We start from the raw sequence: 27,648 nt of genomic DNA, 5'->3' as shown, positions 1-27,648 counted from the left end.
GTCTCTTGATGCGGGTGAAGGAGGAGAGTGCAAAAGTTGGCTTGAAACTCAACATTAAGAAAACTAAAATCATGGCATCCGTCCCTTTCAATTCCTGGCAGATAGATGGTGAAGAAGATTTTATTTTCCTGGGCTCCAAGATTACCGCAGATGGGGACTGTAGCCAAGAAATTAAAAGATGCTTGCTCCTGGGGAGGAAAGCTATGGCAAATCTAGACAGCGTACTAAAAAGCAGAGACGTCACCCTGCCAACCAAAGTGCGTATAGTCAAAGCTATGGTTTTCCCAGTTGCAATGTATGGCTGTGAAGGTTGGACCATAAGAAAGGCTGAGCGCCAAAGAATTGAGGCCTTTGAACTCTGGTGCTGGAGAAGACTCCTGCGAGTCCCTTGGACTGCAGTTCTAGAGGAGATCAACCCTGACTGCTCTTTAGAAGGCCAGATCTTGAAGATGAAACTGAAATACTTTGGCCACTTAATGAGAATGAAGGACTCACTGGAGAAGAGCCTAATGCTGGGAAAGATTGAGGGCAAAAGAAGAAGGGGACGACAGAGAACGAGGTGGCTGAATGGAGTCACTGAAGCAGTAAGCATGAGTTTAAATGGACTCCAGAGGATGGTAGAGGACAGGAAGGCCTGGAGGAATGTTGTCCATGGGGTCGTGATGGGTTGGACACGATTTCGCAACTAACAACAACAAGTACTAAGAAATGTTGACAGTTTTTGAGGTTGGACAAAGTTCCTCACTCACTGAAATCAATTAATCTGTTAATTTATAAAATAGGAGCATTCAGTAGACGTTCTTGAGGTCACTCCCTTTCATTATTGGATACTTTCAAAAGTTGGTAGTGAGGCAGGAGGTCCAGAACTATTTTTCATTATATATCTAACCCTTATTGTGGTACCTACAGAGATTATACTGGTTTATACTGTTCCTATAGAATTCATACTTAAAGTTTTATATTTTATATCTTTTGATTGTCTGCTTCTTAACTTCACTATAAATGAGGAACTGAAACTGCCAGCTTTACGGGAATATTGCTTAAACTTACAAGAAATGGAACATAACAAGAAACAAAGTGTGTGGTGTATGATATTTGTACAAGCATTACCATATCTGGAAGTTAGGTGGTTTTGCTACATGAAACGTATTGTTAGGTATGAAACTGTATTTTCTGTATTTTTCCAAAGTTACTTCTCCTTTTTTGAACTGAAGCCTTTAAAACCATCTGCCTGGGCACCCCCAGGCAATCCAGATCTTGGTGTTTGAACACTCTGGTACACCAATAAAGTCTGTTTCACTCACCTTCCTGGTCTCGAGTCTCTCTTGGCATACTGTGGCAGTAACTGGACAACTGGACTTTGCTGCTACAGTAGGGTTGCCAACTTTTTTACTGGCCCTTGTCATAGGAGGATGAAAGAATTCTGCGATGAGATTATTAATGCAGAGATTGAAATATTCAACATTATTCATTGTGGAGGAAAGGTTGGTGAAGTTGGCAAATTTTGCTGAAATGGATACATTTTCTCTAACCTTCTTTCTAACCTTCTTTCTTTCTTGATCTGTATTTGTTGTTGAGGGGAAGTCTCTTATGGGCTTTTTGTGTAATTTTTTTTTAAAAATGTACTTGCAAGTCATGGTTTTGATGATTAGATAGGATAGATTATAGAAAGAATTTAATGTAACTTTAGAGAGAGGTTAAAGTATATTTGTACTTATAACTGCTGTGTCGAATATTTGAATATTTTTCTTTCTTTTTTTTCTTGCACTTTTTTCTTTCTCTTTGCTTTCTTTTGTTTCTTTCTTTTTCTGTATATTAGTGTGTGTTAGTTTTTATCATTTCGTTAAAATTTATATATAAACAATTGATTTATGATGATTGTAGACTACATATGACTTCCAAGTTCAATTCCTTTTTTAAAAAAAATGGCAGCCTAAAGCTAAACCTAAAGTTGTTTTGCAACAACTAATCCTACATACTGGATAGCAACCATTCCTGCTACCGGGTTCTGACAGATAGTATGAAAAGTAATGAACTGCCCAGTAATAGTTTTCTTCTATGCCACCAGTTGATTGACACAGTAGAAAAAAAAATAGGATGTCCTATTTTATTAAAAAGGCAAACTAGAGTCAACATGAAGACCACACAGAAAGAGAAAAATATGGAGTCAATCTCCAATAACTAGAGATATCTAGAGCAGGGTCCTCAACCCCTGATTTGTGGACCACTACCAATCGGTGGGCCATTGGAAACTGTGCCACCCAAGTGGTGGGTGATTGTGTAAAGCTCCATTTGCACATGCACAATATTAGGTTGCATGTGAGAAACCATCCCTTTCCGCTGCTGCTGCTGCCCACTGCCGTGGCTGCTGGTCAACAGAACCAAAAAGGTTGGGGACCATTGATCTAGAGCAGTGATGGTGAACCTTTTTGGCACCGAGTGCTGAAAAGGGAGTGTACATGGAAGAGGAGCTGCCCAGGGCGTATGCGCGCACCTGAAAATGAACTTCCGGTTTCAGCTACTGAGCTTCTGGTTTCAGCCAGCTACTCTTCTGGGTTTTTGGCGCGCATGCACATGCAACGATCAGCTGGCCAGTGCGCATGCTCACACAGGAAAACAGAAGACCAGCTCTTCTAGTTTCCGGCACTGCTGCATGCAAAAAGGCCAGCTGATCATCAGGCGCTCATGCGTGCCAGAAACCCAGACACACTGAAAAAAGTTACAAAAAGTTATTTTTGTATTATGTTGTTGTTAGTTGTGAAGTTGCGTCCAACCCATCGCAACCCCATGGACAACATTCCTCCAGGCCTTCCTGTCCTCTACCATCCTCTGGAGTCCATTTAAGCTCACACCTACAGCTTCAGTGACTCCATGCAACCACCTCATTCTCTGTCATTCCCTTCTTTTTTTGCCCTCAATCTTTCCCAGCATTAGGCTCTTCTCCAGTGAGTCCTTCCTTCTCATTAGGTGGGCAAAGTATTTAAGTTTCATCTTCAGGATCTGGCTTTCTAAAGAGCAGTCAGGGTTGATCTCCTCTAGGACTGACTGGTTTGATTGCCTTGCAGTCCAAGGGACTCTCAGGAGTCTTCTCCAGCACCATAGGTTTTTTTTGGTTTTTTTTGTTTTTATTTCATTTGTCACAACAGTATACACAAACATCGTCATAGATAAAAAAAACAATACATTATAAAATAAATAAATAAATATATAAGTAAAAGTATGCAACAGCTATGTTAATTTGATATAACGAAAGGAACAATAGGACAGGAACGGTAGGCACTTTTGTGCTCTTATGCTCGCCCCTGAGTTCAAAGGCCTCAATTCTTTGGCGTTCAGCCTTTCTTATGGTCTAACTTTCACAGCCATACATTGCAACTGGGAAAACCATAACCTTGACTATACGCACTTTTGTTGGCAGGGTGATGTTTCTGCTTTTTAGTACGCTGTCTAGTTTTGCCATAGCTTTCCTCCCCAGGAGCAAGCGTCTTTTAATTTCTTGGCTACAGTCCCCATCTGCGGTAATCTTGGAGCCCATGAAAATAAAATCTGTCACTACCTCCATTTCTTCCCCATCTATCTGCCAGGAATTGAGAGGGCCAGATGCCATGATCTTAGTTATCGCAGTTATTATAAAGTTACTATAAAAGTTACTATAACCATTTTTTTCACTTTAAGACCATTTCAGTGATCGAAATTCCGATGCTTGGCAACTGACACAAATTTATGAGAGTTGCAGGGGCCTGAGGTCATGCAACCCCCTTTTACAACCTTCTGACAAGCAAAGGCAATGGGGAGGCCAGATTCCCTTAACAACCGTGTTACTAAATTAACAACTGCAGTGATTCACTTAACAACTGTGGCCAGAGAGGTCGGAAAATGAGGCAAAATTCACTTAGCATCTGTCTCAATTGTCATTGTAACCCAAAGACTATCCATAGCTATACAACTGGAATAGCTGGATATATGAATGTTGGTGTTTTTGCCCCTCTTATATTTGTGAACTCAGTAACGCAGAAATGTTTTTGTGCATGTTTCTCTAAATACACCCTATTTTGTTTGTGAGTTTGTTGAATTCACCCAGCTTTTGCAAACAAATGTCTGACATTATGATTTAAACGTTATTAACATTAAAAATATTAATGAATATAGGCATATTCTGTGCAGATAGTTCTCCATTTTTCTTCAAAAAGTGACAAACTGCACTATAAAATTCAGAAATGCATATAGGTAGTCCACAACCTATGACTCCAACTGGGACCAGAATTTTGGTTGCTAAGCAAGACAGCTGTTAAGTGAATCATGCCTGATTTTGCAATCTTTTTTGCCATGGTTGTTAAGCTGCAATTGTTAAGGGAATCAACACAGTTGTTAAGTGAACTTGGCTTCTCCCACTGACTTTGCTTGTCAGTAGTTGGTGAGAAAGTTGCAAATGGTGATCACATAACCCAGGGATGCTGCAATCATCATAAATACATTGCCAAATGCCCAAATTAAATACATACATTAAAATGAAATTTCATTGCATTCAGCTCTCAAAAGATAACTGTTATGCATATACCCACAGAGACACAGAGAAACAACACAGTCCAATTCAGATGTATACATCTACATGGTATGTCTACACAATGTAAGCCGCCCTGAGTCTTCGGAGAAGGGCGGGATATAAATTCAAATTTTAAAAAATGGTGAGAAAAACAAATCTTGTGAGTTTACCAAATGGATGGCACAGGGAATAAAGCTGTTACAGACTCTATAGTCCTGCTATAGATACTTTGAAACCTCTACCCAGAGGGGAGCAACAGAAACAGACCATGAAGTGGGTGTATGGGGTCTCTAACAATGCTTCGAGCCCTAAGAACGTAGTGCTTATAAGCGGTATCCTGAATAACGGGAAATGGGCTTCTTATAATCTCCTTGGCTGTCCTTACCACTCTCTGTATGGACTTTCTATCTGAGGCACTGCTGCCACCAAACCAAACAGTGATGCAGTTTGTTAAAATGGTCTCAATCATGCCTCTGTAAAAAGCAACCAAGATAGAATAGAATAGAATAGAATAGAATAGAATAGAATAGAATAGAATAGAATAGAATAGAATAGAATAACAGGGTTGGAAGGGACCTTGGAGGTCTTCTAATCCAACTCCCTGCTTAGGCAGGAAATCCTACACCACTTCAGACAAATGATTATCCAACATCTTCTTAAAAACTTCCAGTGTTGGAGCATTCACAACTTCTGGAGGCAAGTTGTTCCACTTATTAATTGTTCTGTCAGGAAATGTCTCCTTAGTTCTAGGTGCTTTGGGGAGTAGCTTGATTCCTCTTGTATATGGCAGCTCCTGAGATATTGGGACACTGCTATCATGTCTCCCTTAGTCCTTCTTTTCATTAAACTAGACATACCCAGTTCCTGCAATCGTTCTTCATATATTTTAGCCTCCAGTCCCCTAATCATCTTCATTGCTCTTCTCTGCACTCTTTCTAGAGTCTCAACATCTTTTTTACATTGTACTGACAAAAACTGAATGCAATATTCCAAGTGTGGCAGCTGTGGCCTTATCAAGGCATTATAAAGTAGTATTAATACTTTATGTGATCTTGATTCTATCCCTCTGTTTATTCAGAACTGTGTTGGCTTTCTTGGCAGCTGCTGCACACTGCTCGCTCATATTTAAATGGTTGTCCACTAGGACTCCAAGATCCCTCTCACAGTTACTGCTATTGAGCAAGGTACCACATATACGGTACCTGTGCATTTTGTTTTTCTTGCCTAAATGTAGAACCTTACTTTTTTCACCATTGAATTTCATTTTGTTAGATAGTGCCCAATGTTCAAGTCTGTCAAGATCTTTCTGTAACTTGAGCCTATCTTCTGGAGTGTTGGCTATTCCTGCCAGCTTGGTGTCATCTGCAAATTTGATGAGTTCCCCATCTATCCCCTCGTCCAAGTCATTGATGAAGATGTTGAAGAGTACTGGGCCTAAAAGAGAGCCTTGGGGTACCCCGCTGCATACTTTCTTCCATGTAGAAGCAATTCCATTGAGGACTACACACTGAGTGCGGTTGGTCAGCCAGTTTCGAATCCATCTGGTGGTGGTGCTGTCTAACCCACATTTTTCTACTTTATCTAGTAGTAGGTTATGTTCTACTTTATCAAATGCCTTACTGAAGTCCAAGTAAATTATATCGACAGCATTCCTCTGGTCCTCTAATGTTGCCACTTTGTCAAAGAATGCAATGAAATTAGTCTGGCATGATCTGTTTTTGACAAACCGATGTTGGCCTTTGGTTATTACTTTGTTTGCTTCTAGGTGTTCAGTGATTCGTTGCTTGATTATCTTTTCCAGAATCTTCCCTGGTATGGAGGTCAGGCTGATAGGTCTGTAGTTTCCTATTTTTTTCCTTTTTTTGAAGATGGGAAAAGCTCTTTTCCAATCCTCTGGCAGTTCCCCGGTGCTCCAGGATGAAATGCTCTCCTCATCCGACTGATTGTAAATCAGTTTTTTTCAGTGTCGTCGTAATTTTGAACAGTTGCTAAATGAACAGTAGTAAGTTGAGGACTATCTGTGCACTTCAAGGATAAACTACATAAACTTCTTTTAGCATATTATTAGTATTATTCAGCGATGCCTGAAACTGGACACTGAGGTCTAATTCTGGCTAGGATGCAGAGGGAGAAAATAAGGACTGTCTTTCTCTGAGGCAGTTTGCTTTCTTCAGCAGTATTCTTGCCTATTATATCACTGCCCTGCTGTGGGTTGAAAGCTTATATTCAGAGGCCCTTGTAGGAAAGACAATTGGCATCAGAAGCAAAGCAAAGAATAGAAATCCATGCTCTCTACCTCCCACCCATTGTTCCCTTAGTGGGATGCCAATGTAACAAGAGACCTCCCAGCTGTTGGGAGAAAGATAAACTTAGCCTGTTGCATGTGTGAGAGTGTGCATGTGTGTATCAGAGGGAGAGAGATGGATGATGGGATGCAGACAGGATTCTGAATTTCTGGGGGGTGGTGTGTGTGTGTCTGATTAGAAGACTGAGCACCCTTGAGATGAAAGGAGTAAGCAACAGTTGCAGATCTCCTTTGCTTTTGTAGAAAGTTAGCACCTACTCCTCTCCTAGAAGAATGAAATATTTTAGGGAATATTTTAAAAAGGCGGGATAAAAGAAGAATGAAATATTTTAGGGAATATTTTAAAAAGGTGGGATAAAATATTTCCCCTAAAAGAGAAATAAAAGAATCTTAAGGAAGATAGAAACTCAGAGCCCCAGCTCCCTGCCCCTCAGCAGATATTTTGTGCCCATTAAGAAAAACTGGGCCAGCCTATTTACAAAACAAAAGGGATTAAGACATGACCCTTCAGGACATAATAGGATTAACCCACTAAGACACAGACCTCACTACATTGCACAGTCTCTTAAGAACATTGCATCACCCTCAGAAACTTCAACCAAATTTCTCAGACAACCTACAAAGTCAGCTATGACTCCTACATAAACCCTACATGGCCCCATGGGAGTCTGACAACAGCCAATAGAATACATGTTCTTGTACAGGAACAGGAAGCTCAAGTGCAAAGCCCAAGAGAAGGTATAAAAACCCGTCATTCTCAACTCCATGTGGTCAGCTGCCCAGAACCATGTGCTTGGTGGTTCTGTTTTTCATCACACCATCTTTCTAATCAGCCTCCAGCCTCCATTTTGTCTCCAGGGTCTTTCTCCCAGCTTGGAACTGAACCAGATGGATGTTTCTTCCAGCACTTTAATGCGACCACAACTGAGCCCAAAATAAATGAGACATTTGTTAAGTGAATTTTGCCCCATTTTACAACTTTCCGTGCCGTAGTTGTTAAATGAATCCCTGCAATTGCTAAGTTAATAACATGGTTGTTAAATGAATTTGGCTTCCCCATTGACTTTCCTTGTCAGAAGGTAACCAAAGGTGATCATATGACTCTGGGACACAGCAACTGTCATAAATATGAGTCAGTTGCCAAGTGACTGAATTTTGATCAGGTGATCATGGGGATGCTGCAACGGTCATAAATGGAAAAAATGGTCATAAGTCATTTTTTTAAAGTTTGTTGTAACCAAATAGTCATTAAATGAACTGTTGTAAGTCAAGGTCTACCTGTATTGTTTTATCTATCTTCTCAACTAATCTAGATGAGCTAATTGGATGGTTTTGTATGAGGAATGGGTAGATGATAACCAGGGACTTGACAAGAGTTAACAGTTGTTACTTTCTGAATAGAATAGCCCACAGAGTCTTATAAAGGAAGAGGAATGATCTAGAAGGTCTTTAGATGAGGGCAGAAGGATACAATTTTGGAACCACCTCTGTAACCAGGATGCAGTGCCTTAGGCATTGCCATCATTTGTCTGAAGTGGTGTAGGATTTCCTGCCTAAGCAGGGAGTTGGACTAGAAGACCTCCAAGGTCCCTTCCAACTCTGTTATTCTATCACTGCAGGACCCAATCTGGGTCAATCACTGGGACCAGGGGTTTAGTGTTCCAAGCTTTCGGACTCTTGCGAGAGCCCATTGTTGGGGAACTTCTCTCTACTGGAATTCCAGTAGAGAGAGGTTCTCTGAGAATGGGCTCCTACACAAGTCCGAAAACTTGGAAGACCAAACCTCAGATCCCAGTAACCGACCCAGATTGGATTCTGCAACATTACCCTGGGACACATATATTTGTCTTCATTCATTGCCATCGTTATACTTCCTTCTGCTATTAAATGTTAATATTTAAGTAAAATAGGGTATCATGAAATACATAGAGAACAATTGCAGGATACGGTGCTGATTAAATCACAATCTGGCATGGCCTGGGACCAGAATCCTTGAGGAACCAGTCTCATCTGAATTTTATTGACCTGCCCACCCAGTCAAGCTGCCTATCCCATCAGTCAAGGAATTTTGATGGCAAGATCTATGTAGAACGTAACTTTTCTTTTATGTACACTGAGAGCATATGCACCAAGGCAAATTCCTCGTGTGTCCAATCACACTTGGCCAATAAAAAAATTCTATTCTATTCTATTCTAGGAGAAGAGCCTTCTAAAATGCTGCCCTGCCCTATGGAATCTTATGCCCTCAGAGGCAAGGCAAGCCCCCACTTTTCTAGTTTTCCAGAAGAGTTTAAGACCTGGCTTTGTGAATTAGCATGAGGGTTTAAAAGTATGCTGCAGCCCTGGGGATGGCTGGTGGCCATCCAGCTGCCTTGCTTATCTCCTAGCTTTTTAAATTTTTTTACTTGATTTTTATCTTTATTTGTAAGCTTTCATCTATTTTTAATTCTGTTTTTAATCTGGGCTTTTATTCATTATTTACAGAGTTTTATTATGATTTTAGAATCGCCCAGAGTCACTTAGGTGAGATGAGAGGTATAAAATTGAAACAAACAAACAAACAACAAACAAATAATACAATGTTATTAAAGAGTTAATCAAATTATAATTGTTTACAATAGTAAAGTTTATGATAAAATTATTATAGATTTCATTAACAATGATTAGTTCTTACTGCAGCTCCAGAGTAAATTATTTTGATAACAGGGACCTCCACATGTTCCTCAAAGGCCAAATGTGGCCCTTGGTTTATCCAGAGTTTCATGCCCCTGATTTAGAAGAAGGAGAATTATCTCGAGTAGGTTGACAGCAAAGCCAGCCTTGTTATTGGACCGAGAAACTTAACAGTTAAATATGGGTGAAATATTAAAAGACAAAGTTTTATTTCCCATTTGCTCTGCACTGTACTTCCTAACTCGGCTGCTGCTTCTGTGTGTGGTGATCACTGCCCTATTCCAGTACTGAAGTATGATGGAGGCCCTTTGTTCCTAGAAAAGTACAAACATTCCCTCACAACTGATTCTGTGTCCTGATAATGTCACCTTTATCTCCTTTCCCAATCCATGACTGAGACAAGGCGAAACAATTTTGAACGATATCAGAGCTCAACTAACTTTTCTCCTCTCTTCAAGGGCAATTTGAAGCTGTACAAAATCTGTTAAGACTGTCACCCATGTTGGAGGTGACTGGGAAGAGAAAGACAGTAGATAGGCAAAATAGATATTTGGGGTATTGTTGTGGCCCAGTGGCCAGCAGAGCAGACAGCAGATTTGGACAGTAAGGAGGTTGAGGAGGAACATGGACCAGTCCTGGAGTCTGACGAAGGCTCTGAGTTGGAGACAGAGAGGGGGCCGACACCATCTGGTAGTTCTTTGCTGCCTCTGGAGTCTCCAGAGTCTGACATTAGCGAAGTAGAAGAACAGCGTGAGCCTGTTCCCAGCATGTGCATGTGCAGAGCTGCCAGGAGAACAGTTAAGTAAACAGGGTCCACTTGGGAGTAAGGCTTGGAGATGATTGGTCCCTCCCATAAGACATAAAAGAGAAGCGAACAGGATGTGAGCTTTTGCAGGAAGCGATTAGTTCATCTGGCAGATTCAAGTTTTTAAACTTCTGTTTGTGACTCTGTACCGAGTTTGGCCTTGTCCTACATTTGGAAATTAGCTCTTTGGCAGCGTTCCACGTGAGATAGGTGAGTGTTAATAACCTTCCTCTGAAAGACTGTTTATCAAGCCTTGTGGACTGTAAATGAAAATAATTCACAGCCATATGAATAAAGAGGTTTGTCAGGACTAAGTTTGTGCTGTTTAATTTCTAAGGAAGCCTAGGTCAGAACAGGTATGCAAATGCCACTGAAGGCCAAGTCATTCTCTTTCTCAACCCCACAGAAGAAGGACATCTCTGCTTTATACTCTTACTTAACCTGCTGAATTGTTTGGAAGGATTTTTTAAATATACTTTCTTATATAATATAAATTTATCACATTTTCTGTATGGGTATTCAGTAAAATGCTTCACTTGTTTCAGTTGCAAATAGTTGAGTCCATAATCTATTACTCATTTCAAGCACGTCCAACATGCAGCCTTTGACAGCTTTAATATGTCCCATATGATAATAAAAATATAAAAAATAAGGAAGCCTGTTATTTATATGCATTGATTATATTATATATTTTAGATGCAGTCCAAAACAATTCTTCACTCAGTGTATCCTGGGCAAGACAAAAAGTTGGACAACCACACAGTAGATGCTCCAGAGTACAGTTAGAAGCCCATCTTAATACGTTTCAGGGTCATTAACAGAGGTATGCCTCAAATTCATCTGCTAGAAACCTTATCCAACTGGAAGCTAAAACATATAACAAATGGTGGCTGGAATTGGGTATATCTAGTTTAGTGAAAAGAAGGAATAGGGGTAACATGATAGTAGTGTTCCAATATCTCAGAGGTTGCCACAAAGAAGAGGGAGTCAATTTATTCTCCAAAGCATCTGAAGGCAGGACAAGAAGCAATGGATGGAAATTAAACAAGGAGAGAAGCAAGGAGAGAACTAAGAAAAATTTTATTTTTTATTTGAAAATTTTTATTTTATTATTTATTTGAATTTTATCCTACAAACAGAAACTTTTCACAAAAAAACTTGGATTTCTAGTCGAGGCAGGTGAGTTGTTTACTTTTACTTTTCTAAATGTAGCTGAAACCATAATCATTTATTTAAACCACAGGTATATTTGCTGACAGTATAATCAGATTTAAAGTTGCTGGGAAATGAAGAGAACAATTACTAATCAAGTTACTAATTGCCAACCAGAACATAAATAAACGTCAGGAAATGCATTAAAAAGTGAATTCTCAGCTAATTTGGATAACCGCTAGATAGCATCTTTTTGTCCTATGGTAAGGTAAGCTAAGGTAAACTAAGGTAAGGTAAAGATACAGGGTTGAGGAATATTAGGGGCTACACATACACACATTCAGCTATTCACTGAAACAATTTACTTCTTTTCAAACTTTTGCATGGACCTGAAAAAAAGGTATAATTTTTCTGAAGTCTGCCCTCCCCTAATTTATAGGGTGACCTGTCTCACAATTGTGACTCTTGGCAGTGTACAAAGTAAATAACAACAATTAAAATAATCCAAAATAATATATGCCCGAAGTTGCAAACAGAGCAGTGGCATTAAAGGGATATAATGAGGACTACCAAAAAAATAAACAAAGAGTCACTGTGAGTGAGACCTCCTTGTTGAAAGATGTGTGTTATCGATGCACACCTGGTAAAAGTCCCCCTGGCATTGCCTGACCCTTTTTCTTTGCGGAGCAATTATGAATCCAAGGTTTATTTATTTATTTATTTTATTTGAAAATTTTTATTTTATTATTTATTTGAATTTTATCCTACGAACAGAAACTTTTCACAAAAAAACTTGGATTTCTAGTCGAGGCAGGTGAGTTGTTTACTTTTACTTTTCTAAATGTAGCTGAAACCATAATCATTTATTTAAACCACAGGTATATTTGCTGACAGTATAATCAGATTTAAAGTTGCTGGGAAATGAAGAGAACAATTACTAATCAAGTTACTAATTGCCAACCAGAACATAAATAAACGTCAGGAAATGCATTAAAAAGTGAATTCTCAGCTAATTTGGATAACCGCTAGATAGCATCTTTTTGTCCTATGGTAAGGTAAGCTAAGGTAAACTAAGGTAAGGTAAAGATACAGGGTTGAGGAATATTAGGGGCTACACATACACACATTCAGCTATTCACTGAAACAATTTACTTCTTTTCAAACTTTTGCATGGACCTGAAAAAAAGGTATAATTTTTCTGAAGTCTGCCCTCCCCTAATTTATAGGGTGACCTGTCTCACAATTGTGACTCTTGGCAGTGTACAAAGTAAATAACAACAATTAAAATAATCCAAAATAATATATGCCCGAAGTTGCAAACAGAGCAGTGGCATTAAAGGGATATAATGAGGACTACCAAAAAAATAAACAAAGAGTCACTGTGAGTGAGACCTCCTTGTTGAAAGATGTGTGCTATCGATGCACACCTGGTAAAAGTCCTCCTGGCATTGCCTGACCCTTTTTCTTTGCGGAGCAATTATGAATCCAAGGTTTATTTATTTATTTATTTTATTTGTCACAACAGTATATATAAGCATAAGCATGAAATAACTATACAATATATAAGCATATATATATAAGCATAAGTATGTAATAACTATACAATATATAAGCGATATTAGTAGACCAGAGGAATGCTGTCGATATAATTTACTTGGACTTCAGTAAAGCATTTGATAAAGTAGACCATAACCTACTACTAGATAAAGTAGAAAAATGTGGGTTAGACAGCACCACCACCAGATGGATTCGAAACTGGCTGACCAATCGCACTCAGTGTGTAGCCCTCAAGGGAACTACATCCACATGGAGGGAAGTATGCAGTAGAGTACCCCAACGCTCAGTTTTAGGCCTAGTACTCTTCATCAATGACTTGGACGAGGGGATAGATGGGGAACTCATCAAATTTGCAGATGACACCAAGCTGGCAGGAATAGCCAACACTCCAGAAGATAGCCTCAAGATACAGAAGGATATTGACAGACTTTGGGCGCTATCTAACAAAATGAAATTCAACAGTGAAAAAAGTAAGGTTCTACATTTAGGCAAAAAAACCAAAATGCACAGGTACTGTATATGTGGTACCTTGCTCAATAGTAGTACCTGTGAGAGGGATCTTGGAGTCCTAGTGGACAACCATTTAGATATGAGCCAGCAGTGTGCAGCAGCTGCCAAAAATGCCAACACAGTTCTGAATAAACAGAGGGATAGAATCAAGATCACGTGAAGTGATAGTGCCACTTTATAATGCCTTGGTAAGGCCACACTTGGAATACTGCATTCAGTTTTGGTCGCCGCGATGTAAAAAAGGTGCTTAGACTCTAGAAAGAGTGCAGAGAAGAGCAACAAAGATGATTAGGGGACTGGAGGCTAAAACCAGTGGTGGGATTCAGCCAGTTCGCACCACTTCGGGAGAATCGGTTGTTAACTTTCTGAACAGTTTGAGAACTGGTTGTTGGAAGAAATCATTAGGGCAGAGAACTGTTTGTTAAATTATTTGACTCCCACCACTGGCTAAAACATAGGAAGAACGATTGCAGGAACTGGGTATGTCTAGTTTAATGAAAAGAAGGACTAGGGGAGACATGATAGCAGTGTTCCAATATCTCAGGGGCTGCCACAAAGAAGAGGGAGTCGGGCTGTTCTCCAAAGCACCTGAGAGTAGAACAAGAAGCAATGGGTGGAAACTGATCAAGGAAAGAAGCAACTTCTTCTAAGGAGAAATTTCCTGACAGTTAGAACAATTAATAAGTGGAACGACTTGCTTGCAGAAGTTGTGAATGCTCCAACACTGGAAATTTTTAAGAAAATGTTGGATAACCACCTGTCTGAGATGGTGTAGGGTTTCCTGCCTGGGCAGGGGGTTGAACTAGAAGGCCTCCAAGGTCCCTTCCAACTCTGTTGTTATATTATATTATATATAAGCATAAGTATGTAATAACTATACGAAATTGGATACAATCAAAGGGAACATTAGGACAGGAAGGGTAGGCACATTGGTGCTCTTATGCATGCCCCTTACAGATTTCTTAGGAATGGGGTGAGGTTAATAGTAGATAGTTTTTGGTTAAAGCTTTGGGGATTTTGGGAAGACACCACAGAGTCTCGTAGTCCATTCCAGGCATTAACCACTCTGTTACTGAAGTCATATTTTCTGCAATCAAGATTGGAGCGGTTTCCATTAAGCTTAAATCTATTGTGTGCTCGTGTATTGTTGCGATTGAAGCTGAAGTAGTCTTCAAAGGGAAGGACATTGTAACAGATGATTCTATGAGTTAAACTCAGGTCATGTCGAAGGCAGCATAGTTCTAAGTTTTCTAAACCCAGGATTTCAAGTCTGGTGGCATAAAGTATTTTGTTGTAAGGTTGACCCCAAATTGTATCCCCATTCCAACTGGGGAAATGCAGCCTCATAAAGAGTTAAAGATGGAACATCTCCAAATTAGGGGTGAGGATCTTAAAACCCACAGCCACTCAGTCTTGACAGGATTCAGCCAAAAACTGTTTCCTTCTGTTCACAGAGGCTCCAGGCAGTGGGAAAGAAAGAACCTGAATGGCATCACGTAGTTAGCCCATGACAATGATGTATAGTTAGGTGTCATTGTTATACTGATCATTTCTGATCCATGTTGATGGATGACCTCACCTACAGCCCCATGTAGATGTTAATTAAGAGCAGAGAGAAAGAGGAGCCTTGAGGTAGCCCACAAAGCAGAGGCCACCAGACTTGATCATTCTCCTCTACCAACATTGACTGGAACCAGCCCCAAAGAAAAGAGGAAAACCATCAATGTACCATGACATCTACTTCCAATTCCTGAGTCTTCCCAGAAGGATACTATGTTCCATAGTATTGAAAGCCACTGAGAAATCAAAGAGGGCCAGGATGGGTATAGTGATCATCAATAAGGCAGTATCAATGTTCTTTCAGTAGTATGACCAGGTTTGAATCTAGATATAAAGGGATACAGGTAGTCCATTTCATCCAGAGCCCTTTAGATTTCTAAGTTGGCTACCTTCCTAACAACTTTCCCTAAAAAGGAAAGATTGGAGATTGGATGAGAATTGCTCTGATTCATTGGGTCTAAGGCAGGGGTGTAAAACACAAGGCCTGTGGGCTGGATCCAGCCCATCGTGTGGTTGCATCTGGCCCGTGGGGCTGTCCTGGAGAGTGTAAGGGGCCGGCCCACATCACTTTGGCCTGGTCTACCCAATGCAAAGAGGAAATATCGGGCCAGTGTGGCTTCGGGATGGTCTACCCAGTGTGAAGAGGAAACATACCAGGAGTTTGGGGAGTGGCGTCAAGTGGCCATGCCCACCCAGTTGACCCTATCCAGTGAGTGGCATCAAGCTGGCCCTGCCCACAAAGTTGGCCACACCCACCCATTTGCCCATGCCCGGCCGGCCCCCCGAGGTCAACCACAGCCCTGATGCAGCCCTCAATGAAATTGAGTTTGACACCCCGGGCTAAGGAGAAAGTATTCTGTTTACTATTTGAATGGAAGACCCTAAAAATTTGAATGGAAGATCCTACTCTAAGACTATAGGTAGATTGAGAAGCGGGGAAAATACCAGAAATGGGAACAAATCCCAGAAGCCTCAAACCAAGAATAACAGCAGAGGTGGGTTGCTCCCAGTTTGGTTCGGTTCTTGCGAACCAGTAGTAAAACTGGGAGGAGGCTCCGCCCACCCACCTGGATGTCATCATAAACTATCTGCACATGCGCAGAAGCTCGGCGTGCATGCAATCCCATTGCAAACCAGTAGTAAAGGTAAGTAGAACCTACCCCTGAATAACAAGTAGTAATTCTTCCATGCTGAGTTCTTTAGTGTTTCACATCTTTGGACAAAGTTTTGCCAGACTGAATATTTTGCTGTCTGCATCTACAAAATACTCTGTAAACTCTTAAGGAGGAGCTGTCTTCACCTTCTTTCTCTCACACATGATATCTGGGCTAAGCTGCTCTGGAATGCAGATCCCCCTCTCTCCTGGGGATCCACTTTCTACTACATTTCATCTTAAAAAGGGGACAATAAAAACAAAAGGATGTTAAAACAAAACAATACAGAACAACACTTCTGTATAGCATTGTTCTAAGGAAACAATATTGATATGTCTGCAAAGCCAGCAGGAATAACATTCAATACCTGAGAACTATTAAGAAGGAGCTGTCTTCACCCTCTTTTTCTAACACAAACTATCTGGACCAAGTTGCCTCGTCTTATTCCTCTGGAATCCTGCGAGTCCATCCTACTACACTTCATCACAGGATGCTTCTGGAGTCCTTATCTGCATTTTTGATGTAATTCTAACATTTCCCCTGCAGACTGTTGAGAAATTAAGGTTTTTGCCTCTAGCTTAGAAACAGGAATCATGACCTCTTGGGCTAACATCTTGCCATTCCATGGCAGGCAGTATCTGCTGAAATTTGTTTTCATACATGCTAGCAAAGGGGCTTCAAATTCATCATGAAATAGGAAGAAAACAATCTTGGATAGTAGGTTACCTATCTCTAGAAAAAACCAGTGGAACAGTGGAGTCCAGAAGTATTTCATGAGAAGAGTACTCCACTCCTCTGCTCACAATAGAATATCTTATGCCACCAGGGTTGAAATTTTGGACTTGGACAACCTAGAACTATACCACCTACAGTCTGACCTAAGCGTAGTACACAAAACTGTCTGCTACAACATCCTACCTGTCAATGACTACTTCAGCTTCAACGACAATAATACACGGGCAAACAATAGATACAAACTCAAGGTAAACCACTCCAAACCCGATTGCAGAAAATATGACTTCAACAACAGAGTGGTCAATGCCTGGAATGCACTACCTGACTCTGTTGTTACATCCTCAAACCCCCATAACTTTCACCTAAGACTGTCTATTGTTGACCTCACCCCATTCCTAAGAGGTCTGTAGGGGGTGTGCATTAGCGATTAGCCTGCCATCCAGGGGTGGGTTCTATTTACCTCTGCTACTGGTTTTCAATGGGAGTACATGTGCAGAAGCTTCTGCACATGTGCAGATCATTCATGATATCGTCTGGGCGGGTGGGTGGAGCTGCATGCCGTCGTTACTACCAGTTCACAAGAACCGGACCAAATCGGGAGTGTTGTGACTCCAGTCCCCCCACCCCCGGGCCTGGCCCCCTGCCAGAGAGTGACTCAGAGAGTGAGGGGGAAGGGCCGTCAGGGCTCCCTTCTGCAGGCCAGGTGGAAGAAATAACAAGGCCTCTGTCTCCTGTATCTCCCCCAGTCCAGGCAATGTTCCCAAACCCAGCTGAGGACAATCAGTCCTGGTTGGACCCTAGGTTTCATAGACAGGAGAGGCGGGAACAACAGAAGCAGGGGTGGGGCAGGTCTAGGAAGTGCTGAGTCATGGAGCCACACCCCACAGGGTATAAAAGCAGCAGGGGCTGCTAGACTACTCCGTGGCAAACAAATCAACTGCTTAGAGAGAACTTGAGCTGAAGTACTGTTTGTTCCTGGTTTCCTGGTTGACTCGCCGGCATCAAGAAAAGATAACAGAGAAACTTGGCAGATGCTCGCTAGTTTGCTGCCAGAGCTGATAGCTGCCATGGACTGAACTGCTGACTAATTAAGTCATCGCTTGTGCCTCTGAGGTGTGGGGGGTAGAACAGGGAGCAACCCACCAGTGCTACCATCCCTGTCCCACTGTCCCCATTTATTTGTAACTCATTTCCTATGTTCATGTCCATGTTTGTACATGTTCATGTGTTCATGTCCATGTTTATATATGTTTTCTCATATATGTTTGACAAACTAAATAAAATAAAATAAATAAACTTGCCTCCAGAAGTTGTAAATGCTCCAACACTGGAAGTTTTAGAGAAGAGATTGGATAACCATTTGTCTGAAGTAGTGTAGGGTTTCTTGCCTAAGCAGAGGGTTGGACTAGAAGACCTCCAAGATCCATTCCAACTCTATTATTCTAGTCTAAAAAAAGATTAGAAGAATTCCTTTGGGACAGGAAAGTTTTTAGCTCTTTGGAAACTGTAGGCCGTTACTACTCTGTTCTGATAATTTGATCTTAGCCTCAGAAATGTCTTCATTTGATGCCTGCAAATGTTGTCCTACCTGAGGGAATATTTACTATCAGATTTAGATGAAACAGTGGATCATGATTTTAGTCAGTAGAGTTTTAATAAAACAATTCGTATTACATTTCTTGATATTCCTATAGGTTTTTTTTAGAAAATTTCAAGCCAGCCAATATTTACTGGTGACCAACCAGATAAAATATTTGAAATTGTATTTGATTTTTCTTCAAATTAAATAAAAGCATTGGGGAAGGTGTCCACAACCTTGTTGAGGCTAGAGGAATATTTATTTTTTGGCTTAGACGAATATTTATTCATTTATTTATAGAGAATTATGGCTGTCACATTGCAAGTGATTCATATATTTTCTATTTGACCAGTGTGGAAGGGGGGAAAATTACTAGATTTAGGAGTTAGTAGAACAGAAGGCATTCTTACTTGCTTTGTATCAAGTTACAGCACGATCCATGGGAAGAAGATAAAAAAATAATTTGAATATTTATAGGTTATGCTCAAATAGCTAGGTCCTTTTAAATGATTGAGTAGAATTTAATGCTCCCAAGTTAATCTTTCACTATGAGCCAGTTAAAAAGATTTGTGTTGGGTTTTTTTTTTAAATCACAACTAGGAACAAACTCTGGGGAGAGTGGAGGCAAAATTAAACTAGCCAAACGAGACATTGGAAGAATGGTCATTGTATTATATAGAAAGAGCAATGTTGGTTTATGATAGCCTAAATTAGAAGAGAATTATGACCAACAATTTAATTAAAAGATATAAGGTTTTGTGAGCTGAAGCAAATTTCATCAAAAGTGACAAAGAATAGAGGATTTGAATATTCACTCAAACCCACAGTTTATGATAAATATATCTTGAGAAAGTGGAAACTGATAGTCACGAATAGAAGAAACAATGGTAGGAGAATGCTGGGGAAAAAGGTAAGGATTATGGATATGGGGCTTATGTGTGTGCATGTGTGTGTTGGTGTACATGTGCTATGGTGGACATAAATATAGCATATATAAATATAGTAGATATTTTGAGATTTCAAAAAAGGGAAAAGAAAGGAATACAAAGGATGGGATGGTTCAGATTTGCTGGTTAAGGGCCCATGGAAAGCTAAGGATTCATTTGATTCTGAAAAGAAGGACCAAGGCATTTAAAACACTAAGCTATTTCCCTGCTTTTGATGACCTTCTCCTCTCCTTCAGAACCAAACTTCTCTTTCCACTGGAGTGGAAGCCACAAGATGCAATTCCCCCAGTTCAGCACTTGGGCAGACAAGCTGCTGTAGTGTCACCTGGCCAGAGACAAGGAATAGCTGTGTTGTTAAGGTAGAGGAGAAGAAAGCCAAACTTTTGCTTGAAGCTATTTTGGTGAAAGATAAAGACAAGGTAATGGCAATAGCAATACAGAAGGCCCAGAGAGTTGTGACAAGAAGCCAAATGAGGAACATTGCCCATGGCATTTTCCAAAAAATGAGCCTGACTTCTCATGGTGTGAAAGATTACAAGGGTTTTTTTTTTTAGTCTCTTTCAAAATAAGAGCAGGTCCAACACCACCCACCCAATTATTATTTGAATAATGGTATGGTCCAGCCATCTGAGCAGCCAGCCAGGTGATTTTAAGTAGAACATTAAGGTAAGAGACTTTGAATCACAAAATCAGAAGGATACTAACAAATTGCGTTAAAAGCTTATGCCTTGTAATCAATCAGTTAGTTATCAGACTCCTTTTGTTTATTTTACGAACCAAATATTTTAAAAGGCTTTGTTGTCCTCATTTTCTGCCATAGAAGTCAGTGTGACACAATTTAACATCTGTGCCAAGCCACATAATTTTACTTACTATTTACTAATAAGGGTTAAGGGCTATTCCCAGCCAAGCACAAACCAGGTTTAGACCTGTTTATGGACAGCATCATGAGCTTTCAGTTCCCTAAATGGATATGAGTTAATGTTGAGTTCACAGCTTGTGCTAAACCAGGGGTGTCAAACTCGATTTCATTAAGGATTGTGTTTGACCTTGGGGAACTGGGGGTGGGCATGGCCATGGTGGGTGTGGCCAGCTCGATGTCACTCATGCCGGGGGCACCTGTGAGGGTCTGAGCGCTCTGCCAGCAAAAACGGTTTCCCAAGCTCTGTCTTCAGCAGCAATGGCTTACTGTAACCATCTCCCAGCAAAACCTCCCAAGCTCCGTTTTCACTGGCAGAGGCAACGCAGGCTGGTCCTTTGCTGTTTCCAGGGCAGCCCTACAGGCCAAATATAAGCACTCCATGAGCCGGATCCAGCCTGTGGGCCTTGAGTTTGATACCCCTGTGCTAAGCCATCATGTATTGGGCAAAGGGGTTGTGAAAAATTAGCCATAATAATTTATCAGAATAACAGAGCTGGAAGGCAACCTATGGTATATCATTTCAGACAAATGGTTGTCCAATCTCTTCTTGAAAACTTCCAGTGTCCACAATGGTTTATGGTAGGGGTGGATAACCATGGCTGATATCTTACGTAACCCCTCAGATTGCAAGAATACATACACCAAATTCTATAGCAAGTGGCAAATGTTTGACAAAAAATGACATTTTTTCCCTTTAAAAAAATAAGAATGAAAGGGAAGACAAAGGCAAATCGATCTGTTTTTCACCTTAAAAAAAATCAATTCACTCAAACCAAACCAGGTCTCAAAACATGCTGGTGAAATCTTCTACTGTTAAATTTAGCAAGAACTTTGTAACTATTGAAAGATGGGAGGTTGAAGGATTTGTAAATATGATAAATACTTTGCCTTCCAGAAGCTTCTCTTTCCCATTTCCACCCTTAAATAGCTAAAAAATACTCTCAAGTGGGCTGAAAAATATTAGCCCCACCACTTCCTGTGGACACCATGAACAGCAAGGTTATTGTTCGGATGAGTCAGTTGTCAGTTCTTGAAATTGGAAATGTTGCCTATCTCTGATGTAAGTCCTAACAATCTGCAGGAGCTTTATTCCATAAACCAGGATGAAAAGCTAACAAGGTTAAAACTATTTTAAACATAATATAGTTTAGTTATGCAACTCCATTTCCTCTTCATTTTAAGAAAATATCATGTTTGAACAAATGGATATTTATTAGGAGTAAATCCCATCAACATTAGCAGGCCTTACTTTTGAATAAATAAATGTAAATTTGAACTATCAAGAGTGTCAGTGTGCTGTCGTGCCCGAATATTGAATTCAATTTACTTTCTCTTTAGGATTCTCTCTTTTGTAACAATTAAACATCAAGAAAGAGGTACTTCTGGTCAATCCTCCCTCTTATATTTATTTTACATTTTGGGGTTCCTTTCTTTGTCCATAATTTTTCATCTACCTGAGAAGATCTTATACTATGACGCATCCACCAAAAACACATTTAATTCTTCCTTGATAGAACAAATTTTACTCCGGCACATTGCCCCTAATACTAGTTTGTCCTTTGAGGCTACTGATGCTGGAATATGGACAGTGAACTCCATTGGGCGCCTCGGGAACCAGATGGGACAATATGCCACTCTTTATGCCCTAGCCAAGCTAAATGGATATCAAGCCTACATCCGTCCAGAAATGCATTCAGCTTTATCACCAGTCTTCAAGATCACTTTGCCTGTAATCTCTGCTGAGGTGTTTAGGAAGATCCAATGGAGGAATGTTTATTTGCATGATTGGATGTCAGAAGACTATCGTCACATCCAAGGGAAATATGTCCAATTGATGGGCTACCCTTGTTCTTACACCTTTTATCACCACATCCGCCAGGAAATCCTAAAGGAGTTCACTTTCCATGACCACATCAAGGAAGAGGTCAACCACTACCTGCAAATCTTGCGAGGAGAACGCCAGAACGTGACATATGTTGGAGTGCATGTTCGGAGAGGAGATTATGTGAGGGTAATGCCCAAAACCTGGAAAGGTGTGGTGGCTGACAAAGGTTACTTGGAGAAAGCCATGTTCTACTTCAGAAAGAAATACCTCAATCCCATCTTTGTAGTCACCAGCAATGGGATGGAGTGGTGCAAGAAAAACATTGATGCCTCCAGGGGAGATGTTTACTTTGCTGGGGATGGGAAGGAAGCCTCTCCAGGAAGGGATTTTGCTCTCCTTACTCATTGCAACCACACAATCATGACCATTGGGACTTTTGGCATCTGGGTTGCCTACCTAGCAGGTGGGGAGACTGTTTATTTAGCCAATTATACCCTCCCAGATTCTCCATTTCTCAAGGTCTTCAAGCCCTCTGCAGCCTTCTTACCTGAGTGGATTGCGATCCCAGCTAATCTTTCTCTACTGCTGCCCAAATAGAATAGAATAGAATAGAATAGAATAGAATAGAATAGAATAGAATAGAATAGAATAGAATAGAATAGAATAGAATTTTTTATTGGCCAAGTGTGATTGGACACACAAGGAATTTGTCTTGGTGCATATGCTCTCAGCGTACATAAAAGAAAAGATACGTTCATCAAGGTACAACATTTACAACACAATTGATGATCAATATATCAATATAAATCATAAGGATTGCCAGCAACAAGTTACAGTCATACAGTCATAAGTGGAAAGAGATTGGTGATGGGAACTATGAGAAGATTAATAGTAGTGCAGATTCAGTAAATAGTTTGACAGTGTTGATGGAATTATTTGTTTAGCAGAGTGATGGCCTTCGGGGAAAAACTGTTCTTGTGTCTAGTTGTTCTGGTGTGCAGTGCTCTATAGCGTCGTTTTGAGGGTAGGAGTTGAAACAGTTTATGTCCAGGATGCGAGGGATCTGTAAATATTTTCACGGCCCTCTTCTTGATTCGTGCAGTATACAGGTCCTCAATGGAAGGCAGGTTGGTAGCAATTATTTTTTCTGCAGTTCTAATTATCCTCTGAAGTCTGTGTTTTTCTTGTTGGGTTGCAGAACCGAACCAGACAGTTATAGAGGTGCAAATGACAGACTCAATAATTCCTCTGTAGAACTGGATCAGCAGCTCCTTGGGCAGTTTGAGCTTACTGAGTTGGCGCAGAAAGAACATTCTTTGTTGTCCTTTTTTGATGATGTTTTTGATGTTAGCTGTCCATTTGAGATCTTGCGATATGATAGAACCTAGAAATTTGAAGGTTTCTACTGTTGATACTGTGTTGTCAAGTATTGTGAGAAGTGGAAGTATGGAAGGGTTTCTCCTAAAGTCTACCACCATTTCTACGGTTTTGAGTGTGTTCAGTTCCAGATTGTTTTGGTTGCACCACAAGGCTAGTCGTTCGACCTCTCGTCTACATGCGGATTCGTCATTGTCTCGAATGAGACCAATCACTGTTGTGTCATCTGCGAACTTCAGTAGCTTAACAGATGGATCATTGGAGATGCAGTCACTGGTATAAAGAGAGAAGAGAAGTGGGGAGAGCACACAGCCTTGGGGGCCCCTGTGCTAATTGTACAGGTATTTGATGTGATCTTGCTTAGCTTCACCTGCTGCTTCCTGTTTGTTAGGAAGCTTGTGATCCACTTACAAATCTGTTCTGGTACCTGTAGCTGGTTTAGCTTAGTTAGAAGAATGTCTGGAATGATGGTATTGAATGCTGAACTAAAATCTACAAAAAGGACTCTTGTATAGGTCTTTGGAGACTCAAGATGTTGTAGGATGTAGTGCAGAGCCATATTAACAGCATCATCTGTTGATCTATTTTCTCGGTATGCAAATTGCAAGGGGTCTAACAGCGGATCCGTCTGTACAAATCATCTGTACAAACTAAAATCCATAAGTATCTGTCCACTCATAAGGTCAGGTAGAGCAGGCATGCTCCAGATCCTTTCCTGGAATATTGCCATTTAAGGGTATCTAGGAAGCTGCTTTTCCATGGGGGCTCCTACTCTATAGAATGTCCTCCCCCCAATGATCTGGCAGCCTGCTACCATTTTAGCCTACTGGAGGGTCATAAAAATTTGGCTGTTCCCCCAGGTGTTGGGGCAGACTGCAATGGGAGAGGGTGAATGGTTGCCAGAGCATCCCAGGAGGATGACCGAGGCACTGGGTTTTAGTCTTGTTTTTATGGGTTTTGTAGTTTTTTGAGGGGTGTTTTTGTGAGCCACCCAGAGTTGTGTTGCAAGATTGGCAGCCATACAAATTGGTCAAATATATAAACTGAAGCAACTGGATTAAACTCATGTTTAATCATATACTACTAAAAAGATGTACAGGTAGCCCTCGACTTACAATCAGCCATTCAGCAATCAATTGAAGTGAAGTGTAGAGTGGATGGTCACTAAGCTGATCCATCTCATAATTCTATCAAAACTTGCTTCAGTGAGAGGTCAAGAGATCCATGGGACACCACCCTTGATGCTCCACTGCACATCAGCATAACAACTATATTTTTAGCTGTTTCGCTCTCTCTTTCCTACATACATGTACTTTTGGTCATGCCTGGGTAGTCTGAGGGAGGATTCAGCCAAAGTTCATGTCTCACATCTGTGACATCAGCTCTCCCCATCATGCCATATAACTTTTCATGTTATACAAATGCTTCATGTATAAAAGAGGAAGAATAAAACTGTCTGAACATGCTTGAACAAACGCTTGCTCAATAAAAATGTGTGAACACGCACTTGCTCGCATGCTTGCAACCATGTCAAGTCTCATGTGCAATTATTGAAACCCAACATCTGATGACCCCGACGTGACTGACTCTCTGTGGGAAGCAGCTCCCAACATATCCACCGTCATCTGAAGATAGATCTCTTTCGGTGCGCATCTTTCGTCCTTCGGGACCCCATAAAGCGGTGAGTATGGGCTGCAATCTATCTCGACATCAGGTAAAGCATGTCCAGGAACTGCAGTTTTTGTTACAAAAATCTGGTATAGTGGTATCCAAGAAGGACATCAGGAAACTGGTGAGTGAGATAGGGAAACAGTGCCCCTGGTATGCAGAACAGGGGACATTTCGTTTGTCGGATTGGGAAAAAATAGGGAAAACCCTTTATCAGGAACTACGGGCTCCTGTTAAAATACTGCACACTTGGCATCAGTGTCGATATGCGATGGAGAAATTAGGAACAGACAGTATAGTTCAATCAAAATTAAGTTTCAGTCCACCCCCCGACCACGATCAAATAAAAATAGTTCCTCCCATTGCTCTTGTGGCCGAAGTGGGGAAAGAAAAAAACTGAACATCTTAATAATTATGTACCTTTGAGGAAAATATTGGAAGAGCAAATGGACAAAGGAGAAGGAGATATGAAGGAATTAACAGACATGTTAGCCTTTTGTCCGGTACATATGACTGGGCAAATAGATCAAAATGAGGCACAAGTAGCTGAATATTGCCCTCTTTCCTATGCAATCTTAACTGAACTTTGCAAAGGAATAAGGGACACTGGATTGGGAAGTACCTATATGCAGGGAATGTTGGAACTGGAAAAGATCCTGATTTGGCAGATATGATTAAAGCATGTCAAGATATAGGAACATCCTCTTACCAAACCAATTTGTTAGCAGCTGCTTTATCAGAAGGCAGCAAGCCTCAAGGAAAGTGTTATAGAGATCATGATAATTTACCATTCTCAAAAGAGACAGAGAACTCTGAAAGAACTAAGAATAAAAAAGAAAAATATATTGGCCCTTCTGGGCCTCCAGGGGTTGGTTGGATGCTGTTGCCACCCAAGAATTAAAGCCTGTCTAAATGGAAAGACTCAGATAATTTGAATTGATTAATTTGATGTGATTTCTGTTAAAAAATATTTTGTTGATATGCATCTATAATAATAGCATGTAGAATTGAATTGGATTGAATTGATTGCAATATGTCTGGCCAGCCTGCAATTAAATAAACTTCTCAGCTTGGAGCTGTGGGGAAACGGAGAGTGGATAGGGTCCACAATCACATTTATGATTGAAACTGCTCTCTGAGTTTTCCCACTGCTTTAAGAATGGCTGGCCAAGGAAATAAAAAGTGAGGATTTAAAAAAGAAAATGCCACAGTTCTGGAAATGTTGTTTACTGGTATGTGTGTGTATGTGTGTGTGTGTAATCATTTCCAGACCTGGATGGAGGATGAAATCCTCTAATAATAGTACACAAAATTATTTAGAAAACGGAGCCCATTGGCTTGTGAAAAAGCTCCCTGAAATAAATATAATGATTGGTTTGCATGGAGGAAGCACTGAATGAAATGTTTGTATGTGAAACCGGTTTATACAAAAAAGGTCTGATTGCAGTACAAATGTGCATGTATGTGTGCAATGTGCCGAAGCTCATAAGGAGTGATAAGGCGAAGTGACCTGTGAATGCCTGTGTGTTGACCCCACCTTAGAGAGATTCCCTTTTGTATAAACAGTAAGTTGTAAGGTTTTGTTGTTGTTATTGTTTTGAAGTAAGTAAAGATCCCATGGAGGATGTGGGAGATAAATTTGTGGAAAATGTCTGTGAGTTATTGAGGCTAGAGAGAAATGCAGAGTGGGTTGTTTTGTTGAAAGGACGCTGAGAGGCACAAGGAGGTGAGAATTCTGTGTGGTTTAAACATTTTTTCTCCCTGTACTCCCCGCACCCTCATTCTTTTACACAAGGATTTTCCCCCCTTGGAGGAGCAAGGGGGGGCTGCAGGGTTTTGTTCTTTTCACCATTTTCTCTCTCTCTGCTGAGTCAGCTTGAGAAAGGCGGGATTAAGGGTGACATCTGATACCTGCCTTTGCAGTTGCACTGTTTTTGGCTCTGAATGCAATTTTGATTTTCTTTTTCTTTCTGGAAATTTTTGAGGTTTCAAATGCTTAATTATATTTCAGAGTATTGGCTCAAAATACCTTATTTAGATTGATTGTTTTATTTTTGAAGCTGTTCATATTTTACCTACTTTGTTCACAGATCCATTTTGTAGTCATTCTTTTTTTCCATCAAAATGCCAGGGGGCTGGCACAAGCTTGCCATATTCTACTCGATCAAGCCAAGCAAATTGTTTCATCCTGTCCCCAATGTTCTGGGGCATCTCCCTCAGGAGACACGGGGGTTAATCCCCGTGGTTTCACCTCTAATCAACTATGGCAAATGGATGTTACCCATGTTCCCTCTTTGGCTCCCTGGCTAATCGGTCCTTTAAGGACTGCCTTCACA

The 27,648-nt window shown here is 40.6% G+C and overlaps 1 protein-coding gene across 1 annotated transcript; it reads left to right on the top strand.

The window, feature by feature from the left end:
* Positions 1-1,269: 1,269 nt before the first annotated feature.
* FUT2 (fucosyltransferase 2) lies at positions 1,270-27,648 on the top strand. The gene is made up of 2 exons (XM_058183255.1): positions 1,270-1,484; positions 21,781-27,648. The coding sequence occupies exons 1-2, from the start codon at positions 1,429-1,431 to the stop codon at positions 22,862-22,864; spliced, it is 1,140 nt and encodes a 379-aa protein (XP_058039238.1). The 5' UTR covers positions 1,270-1,428; the 3' UTR covers positions 22,865-27,648.

The sequence above is a fragment of the Ahaetulla prasina genome, chromosome 4, assembly GCF_028640845.1.
Source record: "Ahaetulla prasina isolate Xishuangbanna chromosome 4, ASM2864084v1, whole genome shotgun sequence".
Lineage (NCBI taxonomy): Eukaryota > Metazoa > Chordata > Lepidosauria > Squamata > Colubridae > Ahaetulla > Ahaetulla prasina.
The sequence above is the reverse complement of the archived record's forward strand: the minus strand, read 5'-3'. Positions and strand labels throughout refer to the sequence as shown.

Coding starts and splice junctions, on each gene's coding strand:
- FUT2 (XM_058183255.1), top strand. CDS start 1,429: ATGAGATTATTAATGCAGAGATTGAAATATTCAACATTATTCATTGTG. Junction 1,485..21,780: donor TTATTCATTGTGGAGGAAAG/GTTGGTGAAGTT, acceptor CTTTCTCTTTAG/GATTCTCTCTTTTGTAACAA.